Below are 16,922 nucleotides of genomic sequence, written 5' to 3' on the forward strand. Positions count from 1 at the left end.
AGAAAATGTGAGTGATGAAAGATATTAAAAATGATTTTAAAATATAATGCACTTGGATCTCATGATGCATTTTAATACAGAAGCACCTTGAAGGGGGAGCAATGGTGTCTGGGGTCCCTGTTTCTCAGGAACACTGGCATAGACACTGCGGGAACCTTGTGTCCTCGGGCCACATGAGCCATATCCAGGGTAGGTTGGGGTTTTGATGCCCGAGGACCCAGATCTGCATTTTCCTCAGGAAGCTCAGGGAATTGTACCCACAGACCAAGCATGCAGTTCTCTCTACCATCAGCCCCATCTACCTTCCTGGCCTCTCCTCTCACATCTAAATGCCCCTGCTCCTCACAAAGGTCACAGGGACACTTGGTCATTCCCAGAATGTGCCGTGCTTCCTAGGATTCAGCAGGAATGCCCACCTCAGCCTGGGTTCCTGAGGAAACCTGGACCCAACCTTTACACACTGAGCTCAGGCATCCCCTTCTCTGGTGGCTGTCCCTGTACCCTGCACACAGTCCCCTTCACGCAGCTCCGAACCCTCCTTTGTGCTCTGCCACGTCCAGCACACCCTGCTGTGAAGAGCATGACCAGGTTGCACTGTGATTACAACACAAATACTCGTCCGCCCCCCGCCCTACCCCCACCGTGGCAAGGAGCATTCTCTTGTCCTTCCCTCTATCCCCAGCGCTTAGCACTGTACTCAACAGACAACAGGCTCTTTAAACATGTTCAAAACATGGATGGATGGATGAACAAATGAGAATGAACAGACGGATGGCGGGATGGAAGGAGGAAGACACGGGATGTCTGGGGCTGCCAGCTCCTGAAGCCATCTTTGCCTTCCATCCAATGTGAGGTGGCACCTGGATTTTAACCTCATTACAGAAACAATACAGCACAGTTTTAAAACAGGAGAAAATCGTATGGCTACGTTTCACTGGGCAGATGAAGAGACTGGTTACAAAGCAAACTGCACAAGTGTTCTACACAGAAGGGATGCCTCCCCAACCCCCAGTGGTGCCTTCACTGGCCATCAGTGGCTCGACGGGGCTGATTTCTCACACGCCCAGGTTGCACGTTTTTGAGCACTAGCTTATCTTTCAAGAATCTTCCTCAAATAATTTTACAGGCTGCTGCCTAACACAAAAGAGACAGACTGCGACCTTGTCCCTGCTGTGCTCAGTGGCAGGAGGATGAATTTGCTGTTACCCTCTTAGGCTCTAGTGTCCCTGTACCAGTTTTTGAGGTTTTTACTCTCTTTTCTCACTTTGAGTACATGGCTTTGGTCACTCTCAAGAGAAAGAAAAAAGATGCCTTTGGGATGGAAGTAGGGAGGGAATAATCTGGATCCCAAAGATAAAGACCAGTAGGATGATCAAAATCAGTAGCAAAGGGCTTCCCTGGTGGCGCAGTGGTTGAGAGTCCGCCTGCCGATGCAGGGGACACGGGTTCGTGCCCCGGTCCGGGAGGATCCCACACGCCGCGGAGCGGCTGGGCCCGTGAGCCATGGCTGCTGAGCCTGCGCGTCCGGAGCCTGTGCTCCGCAACGGGAGAGGCCACAACAGTGAGAGGCCCTCGTACCGCAAAAAAAAAAAAAAAAAAAAAAAAAATCAGTAGCATTAAGCCTCCAAAAGGGGCGGGGTCAGAAACAAGGAGCTTGTTCTCCAGCCTTGCAGGTTATCAAGTGGCACAATGCTGCCCCCTTCTGGGAATGGACAGAATTGCAACCTGCTGGAATCTTGACCCCAACTCCAGCCTTTCCGCCTAAGGCTGCACTCCTCAGGCCTCATCTTTTACAACTCTCTCTTTTTTAAAAGTTTGTTTTTTGTTTTGTTTTGTTTTTGTTTTTTGAGGTACGCGGGTCTCTCACTGTTGTGGCCTCTCCCGTTGCAGAACACAGGCTCCGGACGCGCAGGCTCAGCGGCCATGGCTCACGGGCCCAGCCGCTCCGCGGCATGTGGGATCCTCCCGGACCGGGGCACGAACCTGTGTCCCCTGCATCGGCAGGCGGACTCCCAACCACTGCGCCACCAGGGAAGCCCAAAAGTAAACTTTTAAATGAGGTAAAGCACACATACTGAAAAGCATATAATTCCTACGGGTAAAACTTGAGGAATTTTCACAACATAAACACACCTGTGTAACCAGTACCCAGGTCAAAGATCAGAATGTGACCTACTTTCTGAAGGCCCCCTCCTCCCACTTCCAGGCAACATCTCCCCACCATGGGCACCACCAGCCTGGCTGCTAACACAGTAGATCAGTTCTGCCTGTTTCAAAACCACTTCTAAGCCTTTCAGAATGAGGGATCTCAGGGGAGTGTCCACACTGGAGGCCTTTCCCAGAATGGCAGGCGTACCCTTCTCACACAGCAGCACACCCAAAACAAGGCCTGCCAGTTAAACAAATAAATCTTAATTTCCAAAAGTTAGCAACAACACAACTTGATAGCTGAGGGTCATCTGGGCTACCTTCTCCCAGGGCTGAAGCACTGCAGGGATGGCTGGAAGTGTCACCTAGTGCAGGGATGGCAAAACTGCCCCAGTGCCCCTCCCACCCCATCACTGATCCATGGCAGCACTTCCTGGTGGACTCAGGCTGAGGCTCAGAATTCTTGGTATCACGTCCTCAGAAAGCAGAGTTACCCTGTGAAATCTATCATTTATTTATTCGGCAGGTATTTATTGAGTGCTGACTATGATTCCGGCACTGAGCCAGGCATTAGGGATGTCATGGTGGGCAAATCAATCCCTGCCCTCAGGGAGCCAGCCTGTCTGCCATCACTGAACCAAACCAAAGCCTGACCACTCTCAGAGCTGGGAAGGAGGAACAGAGAGTCCATTCAGATCTGAAGATCAACTCCTGCCACATCAAGTCCGAACTGCCAGCTTGGCCATCGGACTTCTATCCCTCCCTTTTCGCTTCCTCTGCTCCTTCTACATGTTGCCCGTATGCGCTTCCATGTCCTTACTCACACACTGTTCCCTGAAGTGCTATCAAAACTGCCCATTTGTCAAAACTCTACTCCCCCTTCCAGGCTTGACTCAAATGCCACCTCCACTGTGAAGGCATCTCAGGCCCTCCTGGTCAGAATTAGTTGCTCTTTCCTCGGTGTGTCCAGTGTTGTGCCTGTGACGGCACTGGGCAGATACTACCTGTCACTGTGTATTCAGGTGAGTTGCATTGCTGCCTGTCTTCCTCCTGAGAGGGAGGAGGAGGAGGAGGAAGAGGAGGAGCCGTGAAGACCCCTCGCAGCGCCTAGTTCATAGTAGATGCTCAATTAATGTAACTGGTTTGAAATGAATGAATAAATAAATCTGCCAGCAGCAGAGGGGGGGACAATGTGGAGGGGACAAGAGATGAAGGAAGAAAGGGGATGAAGAGGGGTCACTGGACGCTATGGCTTCCAGGTGGGGCCAGAACCTTTTTGCAGAGAGAGGCACCCTCAAAGATTTCAAACTCTTTCTATTTCAAGCCCTTGGGAAGATCAGCAGGGAATGAGAGTGGAAGAGAGAGAGAAATTCCACAGTGGGGAGGGGCGCTTCCCAGGTCCTAGAATCCTGCTCACTCCCCAGTGATTTTCCCTCCACTCTTCCAGGGCCAAAGGGCTCTGGGAATCTGGTTCTTATTCCATCCATCCTCAGGTGTAGTTTAGCCCAGAATGAGGAGTCACATTTGTATCTGAGCGACAACTGGGTACAGAGCCCTCTGAAATTAATCAAAGAGCTTACAGTAAAATGGGTGGCCCAAGACATGCTCATAAATTGCCACCACCACAAGGAGGAGGCATGAAGTGTGATATAGAGAAGCACGGTACATGGGAATGGGGGACAAGGGGACATCAAGGGCCCTGCTAGACTTGGAGCCTAGTCTTGCTGGAGCAGAGATGACACCACATTGCCAGGTTCATTATTCAGATTCATAACAATGTATAACTAAAGTATTTCCCATTTGTTCATTCATTCATTCATTCAACAAATGGTACCTGGGAACAAACTTGTATAAGCAAACACGTTATTCACACATCATAATGATTGTGTATAGCAGGGAGCTTTATAAGAAAGTGAAGAGTGAACGTTTTTAAAGTCTGGGAACAACGTCTCCACTGGGTTAAGATGATGGCCACGCCTGGGCACCCAAGCTTCTACTTTCCTCCATTTGAAGGTAAAAGGAGGTGTTCCAGCAAGGTCAGGAGTGCAAACGGCACTTTCTCTTGTAGGTGGCGCCCTCCTCCACTTTGGGTGGGTCATGCTGCTGGTGCCCGCAAGGGACCAACATGACCAGGCCATGTGCCTGGGTCCCAGACCCCTCCAAAGGAGCTTGGGGACACCTGTCCAGCCAGGCCACGTCCCAGGGATCCGCCCACCATCTCCCTGGTCACTGCTCCCACCCACTCTAGCTCCTGGGCCTTTCTCAACAGCCCTCCTCCAAGCTTCCCTCTGAAGGGAAAACTGGACAACAAATACACAAGCCGGGGAACAGGGGGGTGGACAGTATTAGTGCACTTTCATCTTGTTTGAATTTTTTTAAACATGCATTTGTCCTTCTGTGATATTTATTTACTTATTTAGTTAGTTAGTTAGCTAGTTATTTTTCAAGGTAAGGAAGGATTTATTATTACTGGCAGCAAGTAAGGAGAACACCGGGGATCTTTCCCAAAGCAGCGTCTCCCTGAACAGCAAAATTGGGAAGTTTTAAGCTAAGGGTACATGCATATTCATGACTTCTGTGATTTTTAAAATAAATTAAATTAAAAACAAGAAAAAGAAAGTGAAAAGTCTGCAACTGTAAACCACCAACAAACCCTTTCTGACTCTGAAGCCATTAAAGGTGGAGGCGTTCTGCAGGGCATCTGCCTTGAGGAAGGCCTAGATGGTTTCACTTTCATGAATACAAATTTGTGCTCTTTGCTGAGCCAGCTTTCTTCTCACTCCTTCAATACCACCCCTAGAGATGGATTACCTTTGCTTGTACTGCAGCACAGCTATATGCAATCAGAATGATGAAAAGGGATGGAATCTTCAGTTTCCTTGATAGTTTGGACTGCACTAATTCAGAAATTACAATGTATACCTGCTGGTCATTGAAAGGCACCTTTGTTCAAGGAAGGAAAGACGGAAGGAAGGGAGGGTGGGTGTGAGGAAGGGAGAGAGGGAGGAAGGTCACTAATCCTTAGGATTAACAGGAATTTCAGAACATAGATAGGCTATTTTAAGCACCCTTGTAAAACTCACTGCATAAAGGAATGCATTAACCAAGATGGGCTAAAAGAATCTCAGGATCCATCAGAGCCCTAACTAGTCACTGCAGATGACATTTCCCTACTTAAGAAGACCTGGAGAGCCTGCTACCCACTCTCCTGCCTGGTCAGGTGGCTGCTATAGATCTGAAAAGAAGAAAACAGAAAGCCATGGATCTCTGAAAATAGTTTCTAACTGGGATTTTTCAGACTAAGTTCACCTTGCTCTTCATCCCTGCCCTGAGTCTAGGACCATCATGTTCACATAATTAGCCCGTTTCTAAGTATCAAGACATGGCTCATCTTAAAATATCACGGTTTCCATTTCCTAGCAGCTAGCCAGGGGCGTGGAAGGAAGCCTTAGCATTACGGCGAGACTCAAGTAAGGCTTTTCTTCTCTTCCTTTGCCTTTTCCCAATAGCTCCATTTCTGGTGTGATCAGAAAAAGTTCCCCGGACCATGGATGGGGGCCTGCTGAGCTCTCAATGGTCAGCAGGTGGCTGTAAGCACGAGAGCAGCAGCTTCCAACCCACCCCCCTCTTTGTTGTTTGTGAACTGCAGGGAGAAAGTCGATTCAGGGAATTTAGTGTCTGAGCTGTACGAAAGAGCAAGAACAAAAACTGACAAGATTCCGTGTTACAGCTGTCTCTCACAAAGGGGGAGAAAAGGCTTCCTGACCCCAGTTCAGTGGAGATGAGCAGAGACAGGTACCCCCACCGAGAGTGCCCCTCTGTGCCCTCCAGCATCCTGGTGACAAGCAGCCAAGGCTGGTGCCAACCTCACACTCACAAGTCACACTGGCAGGCCCAGTGCACTTCCCTGCTTCAGAATATAAACTGTAAATGTCTTCGCTTTATTTTCTGTTATAAAGTTACATAATCATTGTATAACATCTGGAAAAAAATCCATTAAAAAATAATAAAATCATCAATAAGCTCATCATCCAGAGAAAAATAGTGTTAGCATGCTGACATAATTTTTTCTAGTCTTTTCTCTTGCTTTGTGTATGTGTATTGGTATGTGTGTACATATAAAGACAGAGATAATCAAACTATCTACAATTTTCTATCTTGCTTTTTTCACTTCTCATTACTAAGAAGTATTTCTCCATGTTATTCAACATTCTTTGTACAAGAATCCTCCATACAGATGGGGTATACTGTGCCCTTTCTCAGTATTTGGGGGCAATTAGGTTCGGGGTATTTAGCTACTTGAAGTAATATTTACAGGAACACTTTGCTGTGTAAGTTTGCATTTCTGATTATTTCTTTAGGGATAGATTTCTAGAAGTGCAAATAGTGTCCAAAAGTGTGACTATTTTTAAAGCTCTCACTATATACTGCCAAAATGCTTTTCATGAAGCCTGCTCGCAATTGCCTTGTAGTATATGAGAGAGCTGCTCTCATTGGGATGCTATATGGAAAACAGTACCTCACTGCTGTTTATTTTGTATTCCTTTTGCTGCCAGCAAGATAAACATTTTATAGTATGTTTATTGATCACTTCCATTTCTCCTTTTGCAAATTTCCTGTTGACATCAATTCCAGCTTAATCACTAACCTGGTGTTTCAGACACACAATAAAGGCACTCACTGTCCCATGTGATGGCATACCCAACCCAGAGGCCAGTTTCTTATAAAGGGTAAAGAGACCTTCTGAAAGTTCAAACTGCAGACCTAAATGTACAAGTGATGAAAGAAAGGTCCAGGGCTCTTTTAGGAACTAGGAAGATTATTAAATCCACATAAACCTTTACTTTTATATTGATATTCGAAGACATTTAACCAGAATCATAGAGTGAAAAGGGTGCTCAGAGGTGACTGAATCCCTAACCTATGAGGCCACTGAGAACCAAAGGGGTTAGGTCTCTTGTCCACACCGCTAATTACAGGCCCATGTGATCACGGGACAGAGGTTTTTCTGGACTCCCAGTCCAGAGCTACTACTTGAGACAGTGGCCACATGGCTGAGAAATGAAAACAAAACTGGAACAGTTGTAGTCTCAAGTCCCTCCTGAAATGACAACGCTAATCAAAAAGAATACAGAAATGGACACGAAATTCCAATTTATACACATTTCAGGAAAAATAGCTAATAAACAGAGAGAAATACACACATAAGGTTGACAGGTTTCAAAATTTCCTCTTAGGCCAGCTTGATAAAATTGTTTGGAGGCTTTAAAAAGTGTTTAATCAGAGAGTTCTGAAATACTCATCACAGAAAGTAGATGATTTTCATTTCATCTGAGGCCAAGTGGTTTACCAAAATACCTCTGATAAACAGGTAACACTCAGAAATAGTTTTCAGAGGTTATTGTTGCCCTGATGTAATTTAACAGGAGTAATTCTAACAACTGTGCTGAGAAACAGAAATAAGATGACTTTCTGCACCTTCCTCAAAAAAGTCAGTCTTCTAAGTACTTAAAATAAATCTCCCTCTTTTTGGGGGGTGGGAGGGCATGGAATAGAACGTATCATCTTGTGAAGAATTAAAAAAATATATTGGCTAGGTATATTTCCATTTATACCATACAGCTGTCCCTTAAAGTTGATGGTAAGGCAAATACCAGGTGTCCCTCGAGGCTTTGCAAATTAGAAATTTATCTGAACAGAAAACAAGTCACATCCAAAACTGTATTTTAAATTATGTCGGAATGCTACAAACATTTTTCCTCCTTGACTATAGTTTTAAAACACTGTAAACAAATCAGAAAAGTAGCCAGGGCCTGTCCTACATCTTAAATTAGTGAGCCGTTGAATAATTTATTTACTCATTCATTACTTCTACAAATAATTGTTCCAAAGCTGAGAAATGTGCCCTACTGTTAAGGAGCCAGAAGCCATTTATGGTCTTTGTTTCTAGGCCTACATGAGAAGGAAATATTTCTCATGTTGTATTTGGCCTTTGAACTTAACCTCTCTCTATCCAACTCTCCTTATCCCAAGAAGAACATTTCCTTTGAACAACATAAACTTTTATCTGTTTATATCAAGGGGTTAAACTCAACTTATTTAAACAAATATTCCCTGAGAATATATAATGTCCATGAGACTGTGATAGTAACAGAACACAGCTTCCATCCTCCAGGGTAATCTTTTTTTTTTTTTTTTTTTTATTAGTTTCTGCTTTATAACAAAGTGAATCAGTCATACATATACATCTGTTCCCACATCCCTTCCCTCATGCATCTCCCTCCCTCCCACCCTCCCCATCCCACCCCTCCAGGCGGTCACAAAGCACCGAGCTGATCTCCCTGTGCTCTGCGGCTGCTTCCCACTATCTATCTACCTTACGTTTGATCCAGGGTAATCTTTATCTAGTGAGGTAAAGAAGTTTCCATAGAGAAAATGCAAGGCAGAATGGTAAATTCTATAATCCAAGTTACAAACTTTTTTTTTTTTTTTTTTTTTTTGCGGTATGCGGGCCTCTCACTGTTGTGGCCTCTCCCTCTGCGGAGCACAGGCTCCGGACGCACAGGCCCAGCGGCCATGGCCCACGGGCCCAGCCGCTCCGCGGCATGTGGGATCCTCCCAGACTGGGGCACGAACCCATGTCCCCTGCATCGGCAGGCGGACTCTCAACCACTGCGCCACCAGGGAAGCCCATAAGTTACAAACATTTTAACTACAGTCAGCCCTCTTTATCTGTGGGTTCCACACTTGTGGATTCAACAAACCGTAGATCAAAATATTCAAAAAAAAAAAAAAAAAGAAAAATTCCAGAAAGTTCCCAAAAGCAAAACTTGAATTTGGTGCACCCACGCAACTATTTACATAGCATTTACACTGTATTAGGTATTATAAGCTATCTAGAAATGACTTAAAACATTCAGGAGAATGAGTGTTAGTTATATGCAAATACTACACCATTTGGTATGAAGGATTTGAGCATCCTCAGATTTTGGTATCTTCGGGGGTCCTGGGACTAATCCCCTATGGATACCAAGGGATGACTGTAATTTATTTCTCTGAAGATTAACACTGTTAATGTGTTTAGTGTCCTTCTGATGCAGATGGGTTAATTTTTACACATGAAGGTCTCTGGGACTAATGAGAAGAAATTATTTTAAGCATTTAATTTATATCCTAAATTAGCTTTCTGTAGACTTTTAATCCATGTATGCATGCACAGAATGAGGGAGCAGGTCTGAGCATGGGGTGAAAAGGGAGGGAGTTTTCAAGGTACTTCATTTTAATGAAACTGGATTTTAGTCTGCATTACAGAGGTTCTAAAAGTAATATATTTTTTAAGGATCAAAAATTTAAAAATATATATCCTGGGCTTCCTTGGTGGCGCAGTGGTTGAGAGTCCGCCTGCCGATGCAGGGGACATGGGTTCGTGCCCTGGTCCGGGAAGATCCCACATGCCGCAGAGCGGCTGGGCCCGTGAGCCATGGCCACTGAGCCTGCGCGTCCGGAGCCTGTGCTCCGCAACGGGAGAGGCCACAACAGTGAGAGGCCCGCGTACCGCAAAAAAAAAAAAAAAAAAAAAAAAAAAAGATACTCCTAAAGAAAAAGAACAAATAGGAGGACTTCCCTTACTGGATACTGAGACTTGTAAAATTAAAATAACAATGCCAGTAACTAATTAGCACAGCAAAAAACAAATAGACTAATGGACAAAATAAAGACCCTATAAATAGGCCCTTGCATATATATGAAAACTGGATTTATAATGGAGAGGGCACTGCAGATCAGTGGGGAAATGGACGGACTGTTCCATTAAAGGTACTGAGACACTAAAAGCAATAGCCATAAAGGAAAAGATTATTAAAATTTACTACATTAAATTAAGAGTTTCTGTTCATCACTAGTGGCAGGGCAGGAATAAAGTCACAGATGTAGAGGATGGACTTGAGGACTGCGGGGGGCAGGGGGGAGCTGGGATGAAGTGAGAGAGTAGCACTGTCATATATACACTACCAAATGTAAAACGCATGGCTAGTGGGAAACTGCTGCATAGCACAGGGAAATCAGCTCAATGCTCTGTGACGACCTAGAGGGGTGGGATAGGGAGGGTGGGAGGGAGGCTCAAGAGGGAGGGCATACGGGGATATATGTATACATATAGCTGATTCACTTTGTTATACAGAAGAAACTAACAACATTGTAAAGCAGTTATACTCCAATAAAGGTATAAAAAAATATATGAAATCCATGTGTGACATGAAAAAAAAATAAAAGAGCACAACAATCATTAAAGAAAAAAAAAGAGTTTCTGTTCATCAAAAGACACCATAAAAATAAGACAAGCCAAAAACCAGGAAAAAATATTGCAATACATATAGCTGATAAAGGATTAGCATCCAGAATATTTATAGAACTCCTACAACTGATAAAAGACAACCCAGAAGAAATAAGGGCAGGGCTTCCCTGGTGGCGCAGTGGTTGAGAGTCCGCCTGCTGATGCAGTGGACACGGGTTTGTGCCCCGGTCCGGGAAGATCCCACGTGCCGCGGAGCGGCTGGGCCCATGAGCCATGGCCGCTGGGCCTGCACGTCCGGAGCCTGTGCTCCGCAACGGAAGAGACCGCAGCAGTGAGAGGCCCGCGTATCGCAAAAAAAAAAAAAAAAAAAAAAAAAGAAATAAGGACAAAGGACACAAATAGGGATTTAACAGGAGGGAAACACAGAAGTCCATAAACATAATAAAAATATGCTAAACTTCATTAAGTAAGCAGTGTCTTTAAATTCAAATTTAACTCACAAAGTGATCCATTATATAACCACCAGTTTGACAAAATTTTAAAAGTTAGATAATACAGTCAGCCCTCTGTGATTATGATCCAAGGTTGGTTGAATCCAAGGATGTGGAACCCACGGATAAGGAGGGCCTACTATGAGACTTGTGCATCTACAGATTTTGGTATCTGTGGCGGGTCCTGGAACCCATCCCCTGCAGATACACAGGGATGGCTGTACTATATGTTGTAATGATGAAGATCTTGATAGTACCCTCACCTCTGTTGGTGCCAGTGTAGGTTCATATAACCAATTTGGAAAACGGTCTGGCATTTCTTAGTGAAGCTGAACATGTGGTTACTCTAATCTTACTCCAGGTACACATCCTAGAGAACTGCTAACACGCGTATGTCAGGAAACGTACCGGGATGCTTACGGCAGTTTTGTTCTGAATTGCACAAAACAGCCCAAGGACCATTAATGGTGGTATAGACATAAACTGAGCTCTGTATTAGAAATTCCATTCCATGTAATGGAATACCAGATAGCAGTGAATCACTAATGAAACATAACTCCATGCAGCAACATGGATGAATCCCCAAAAATGCTGAGCAAGAGAAGCAAGAGAGAATACATGAAATATGATTCTACTTATACAAAGTTCAAACACAGAAAACTAAACAACACATATTGTTTAAAAATATATAAAGAAGTAATACATTTAAGAAAAGCAAGAAAATGAATAATTCAAGATTCAGGATAGGGAATGTATGGGGGAGGGGTGGGTGGTGTAGGAAGGGGGATGATCTGATTAGTGAGGGCACCCTGGGTATTCTAAGGGACCTGTAATACTCTATATCCTAATCTGAGGAGGGGGTGCATGGATGTTCATTTTATTTTTTAAATTGTATAATACATTAAATACATATTATATATTATGTATATATTATATATACATATATATGATATATTTCATGGGAAAAAAGCACACACACACATCTTTCTGAACATCATGGGGACTATATTATAGACCAACAAGAAAAGAATTTATCGATGGATTTACAATGTGATTCCCTAGCTTTTAATCTATTTTATCAGAATGACATATTGAGACAGGATTCAGTCAAGCTTGGAAACAGAGCTTACACCAAGGGACCAGATGATAAACATGACCTCACATGAGAAGCTATAAAAAGCTGTGTGACATTATGAACCGCTCTTCTCTGCCTCACAAGTGAAAATCTCAACTACTTAACTCAGTTCAACAGAGAAAAGCTGAAGGGAAGATCCTATGCAAGCAGGCAAACATCACGGGCTAGAACTGACTAAGCAACATAAATGGACTTCCAGTGGTTAAGGCTGACAATGACCTCTAAAGTATGCTTGAAAAATAGAGCTCTTCTGCTACATATATTTACCTTGCTTCAGAAGAACCAACACCTGCCTTCAGTTGCTGTTCAAGGAACTGAATTCTTTTGCAAAGCAGTATAAATGCTCACCTGTGTTTGACCATCTTTTGATCATGGCAAAAGTGACTAAAGAATCTTGCATAGAACAAGTGCATGACAGCATGTTCTTTCCCTCCAATGTACAAATCCACAGGCATCCAGTAATCTGCCAACGCTGTGCTGAAAGGGCTGGGAGGAAGAGAGATGGTCATTTATAAAAAAAAACCCTGCTTTGTCACAATTGCATAAATTAGACCAATCATAATTTGCATATTCCCTGAAATAAATTATGCCAGAGAAAAACAGTGATTTTCTTTTTAAAATATAATGAGAGAAGCTTATATAACAAAGGAGAAAAATGTCAGAGCAGTGTTAATTTATGAAATTTATAAAAACTGTTTCAGAAGCCATTATTGACATATTTTAACAAATGTGATTTTCATATATAATGAGGACAAAAGGAAAACATACCAGCAAAAAGGGTATTTCTGTACAATGCATATTTGACTATCTGGATTTATTTTAATTTTTATTACCATAGACAATCAAGATTTTTGAGTTCTTACCAATAGAGGGCAATATGGCATGTACAATGGAGACTCGTGCAGGCACTAAAAGTTCATTTTAAGACAGAAATTCATTTGCCTTTCTAGTGTATTAAGAAATGACATGCATGTCATTTCTTAATACACTAGAAAGGGGAAATAAAGTACACAAGTCCAAGTCTAAAATTAGTACTTTTCCATGCAGATTTGTGTACATGTGAGAGGGTGTCCAGTTTGTCTGGTGATTGTTAGAGAGTTGGACCACTATTGTATGTTGCTAATAATCATCGACTGTAGTTCCAAAAAAGCCTTGTGAAAATGTTATGCCCTATGTGACAGCAGAGTAACATAAAATAAAATTACATTTTATAAACCAAAATAAATAAATAAATAAATAAAACAGAAATTCAATCTTATTTTTAAAGCAGCCTCAAAATGCAGATAGTCAGCAAGAGCCTGCATATGCTTCCTGAATGCACTGAGCATACTTGGAGTAATTAACATGAAACAGCCTAACTCTCTGTAACCTAATAGATACTTTTTGGTCAATAGAGGTCCTAAAAGAAAGGCTTCCTCACTGGAAGCATCATTCCCTAGTCCTAATGGATGCTAGGGAGGAAAAGAAATGCCACTCACTTTATTTTCTGGGGGAGGGAGGGTGTGTGTGTGTGTGTGTGTGTGTGTGTGTGTGTGTGTGTGTGTATGTGTCTACGTACACTGTGTGTGTACACTGTGTGTGTGTGTGTATACACTGTGTGTGTATATACTCCGTGTGTTTACACTTTGTGTGTGTGTGTACACTGTGTGTGTGTGTGTGTGTACACTCCATGGTTTCACATATATGTGAATTCTCTTCCCCACACCTCAAGGTACTTTTTTCCCTGGCGCTCAGCAGGTGGGCCTGGCCAAACACCATGTGTTTGCATCTTAAGGCAGCTTGGTTTTCTCTCCTCCAGTCACTATGCCAGAATTCCGGTAAAATTTTAAATAATGTTTCTTTGTGAAAAATGCTTCCCCAGAGGAATCTAACTGCTCATGCAGGTGACAGAAAAGCAAGGGAAGTCAAGAATGGTACTCAGCCTGAAAGTAAGTTTGAAATAAATTGAGGAGTGAGATGTTGAAGGTAGCTATAGCTGGGATCTATGATCTTTCCTGGAAACCACCTAGTGAGAATGCAAGCCAGCATGGAAATAAACAGCAGCATTTTACAAGGGAAATGATGTGATACGTGGTATTCCCAAACTAGGGGCTGTGAAGGTCTCGGGACATACCTCTCACCAGTTAAGGGTCCCATCATTAAGTTGGAGTCTATCATCTGTAAGAAGGTTTTCCCTTGAAGCATTCTGAGAGGTGGAGAGCCTGATTTCCCTTGCATTCTAAGGCAGCTCTTCCTAACTGGAAGTCACCAAAAGCCCCTTCTAGAAGGAAGACCCAGAAGAGGGGCCCCTCTGTGGGTTAGCCGGGGCTGCCCTGGTGGTTCCCAGCCACAGCAGTCACCCTGTATCCTTTCTTGCCTCTGCCGCCTGCTGTTTACTCCGGATCCTGCTCATTCTGCACAGCCTCAACTCAAATCACAGATCCGCAGGACTGCAGGGCAGGCAGGAGCGCCTGTCTCCCTGGAAATATATTATCTTACAACCAACAAAGAAAATGGGGGCATTTTCATACGTGGACAATGGGGTTTCAGTATAACTGTTCTCCCACGGACAAGAGCAAGCTGGCAAGGTCTTTGAAGCACAGTGTCTGTGGTTTTCCTGTGCTCTGCACCAGTCTTCTTTTGTTCTCATTTCCTTCTTTACCTATCTACCTACTGCTCTCTTTCCCTTATTTATTTTTGTCAAAGAAGCACATGCACATAGCTGAAAAAAATCAAATAGTACCACAAGGTTTATAATTTAAAACAGTGGTCTCCAGCCCCATTCCTTCACTAACCTCCCTCCCACCCCTCACCTGTCGCTTAGCCACTTAATTCTTTCAGATGTTTTTTCTGGCAATTATTAAAAAATATGTTTATGGTCTTTGTTCGTTTATCAATTTTGGAAATTATCTAGCGACTGTATGTGCTAAGAAGTCATGCTTCTCAGCTCTCTCACACTCCCTACCTCCTATCCTCCCTGAATAGTTACATCATTATTTTCAGTTAAGTAAATAATATTACACCTTTACAACTGCATAAATGCAGTTCACCACAGGCCCAGTGAGGGTATTAGCACTTCCTTCCTTTTTCTGTTTTTCATTTTTCTTGTACCTGGGACTTACTTGGATGTGAAGAATCTAATTTAATAATCGAACACACTCCCTACAAGAGCCTGTTTCAAAGAGCACAACTGATCAACAGCTTCCAGCTCCTCTGTCTTTGGAGCCACTGGGTGTTCACGCCAGCCCATGCCCTCCTATAGGGAGCGGACCACAGCAGCCATTTCCTCCTGACTTGGGACTCTCTAATGGACATGCTTTGCTTGAGGCTTCCCGTCAGCCTGCTCGAGACTTTCTCAAGCTGCACTGTGGTCTGAGGCTCTTCCTACGCCATCCTCCTACCTCCGCCCTCTCCTTTCACAGGTGTCAGACCAGCATCATGGTCAAGGGCTCGCCCTGCCAACTCCTGCTCCCTCACCTCCTTATTCCCTAGAGGCACTTGCCCCCATAAATCTCTTGCCCATCCAATTCCATCTTGGTGTTTGCTTCTTGGAAGACCCAGATTGACACATGCTCACGAATTCAGCAGGGCTTTCTTTACCTCTGAGTATTCTGAGGGTCAGTGTATCTGAAGTAGTACCAAGCAGAATCAACAAAGGTATCCATCGTGTCTGTCTCTCTCGTGGCTGCTCCCTTGCACCTAAGAAATAAATGAAGTTCATCGATTGGTTTCTTTTTAAATATTAATGCATTTTCCACCAGCTTTTGAGAAAGCTATGACAATCATTATGAATTTAAAATGTCATAAGAAAAATGCCCCATCATGAAAAGATAATTCACAGTGTGGACTCTCTTTGTACTGCAGAGTACATGATGTTTTAAAGAAACTTACAAAGTAAACATTTAAATCTTCAACAATTAAAAGCCCTATTCTGTACTTCTCTGAATTTAACATGGTAGAATATCTAACAGGAATCTTGTCTCTTTACTGCATTCACTTCTCTTTTAGGCTTATCAAGACTGCCTTCAGCCAATGCCTACTCTATGATGCTTATGAGGCAAATCAGTTTATGAAGAAAAGCTGAAAACCAAATGTAGTGAGATACTGTGCTGAAAAATGAACTTGGGGTTTTTTCTATCTCTGTCTCTTGGGTAAGGGGAGCAGAAATCCACAAGAGGTGACCTTAGGAAGATAAATCACCTTGGGAGCCCAAAGGCAGAGGTATGCTGGAGCCACCTCATACCAGCTTGTGAGGATTAGCTGTTGGGATCGCTTCCCAACTCTGGGACAAATGATGCCAAGTTGGTAGTCTGAAATTAGCCCTTGGTGGAAGTACCTATACCACAGAAATGGGCTAACACTACAAATCAGCAGCTCCCCTCCAGAGAGCTATTTAGTACACACTTACCAACACACCACTGCCTAAAGGAAGCTTCCTTATAGAAGGGTGAAGATAGCCCCACTGTTCAAGAAAGTGAATGAAGTGAGATGCTTGGTGTGTAAAGGGTTGAAAAGAAAAAGAAATCCTCATCCTAGGCATGCAGATGCCTGGGGAGGACTAAGGTTCCACAAGGACCCAACTGCTGAACCAATTTTGAAACATGTTGGTAGGGTGATGGCCCTGTGGGACTGAAGCCAAAAGCCACAACTTCTGGGAAGCCAAGAGAGAGTACCCTGAGCCAAGCCTGGCCAAGGAGGGTGCTTGGCTTCCTTGAAGACCCCCCAGAGGCACGGAACAGCAGTGGATGGGGTGAGCCAGCTACCGACAGCTATTAGCAGGGACCCTTTGTGGCCGTGAGAAGCCACAGCAGGAGAACATGGCTCAGACTCCAGGTTCTCCCTTCTGAGGCATGGAAGTGGAACCAACCACCTCTCC

At 43.8% G+C, this 16,922-nt stretch overlaps 1 protein-coding gene across 1 annotated transcript in view; it reads right to left on the reverse strand.

Moving 5' to 3' along the window:
* Positions 1-16,922, reverse strand: part of LARS2 (leucyl-tRNA synthetase 2, mitochondrial) — a gene marked incomplete at its 5' end in the record, with an annotated part of 168,528 nt that overhangs the window by 24,267 nt on the left and 127,339 nt on the right. The window contains 2 exon segments of the mRNA XM_079712817.1: positions 12,416-12,553; positions 15,647-15,745. Coding sequence (XP_079568943.1) covers positions 12,416-12,553; positions 15,647-15,745 — 237 coding nt within the window.

This window comes from Hyperoodon ampullatus (genome assembly GCF_949752795.1).
Source record: "Hyperoodon ampullatus genome assembly, chromosome: 10".
Classification (NCBI taxonomy): Eukaryota; Metazoa; Chordata; class Mammalia; order Artiodactyla; family Ziphiidae; genus Hyperoodon; species Hyperoodon ampullatus.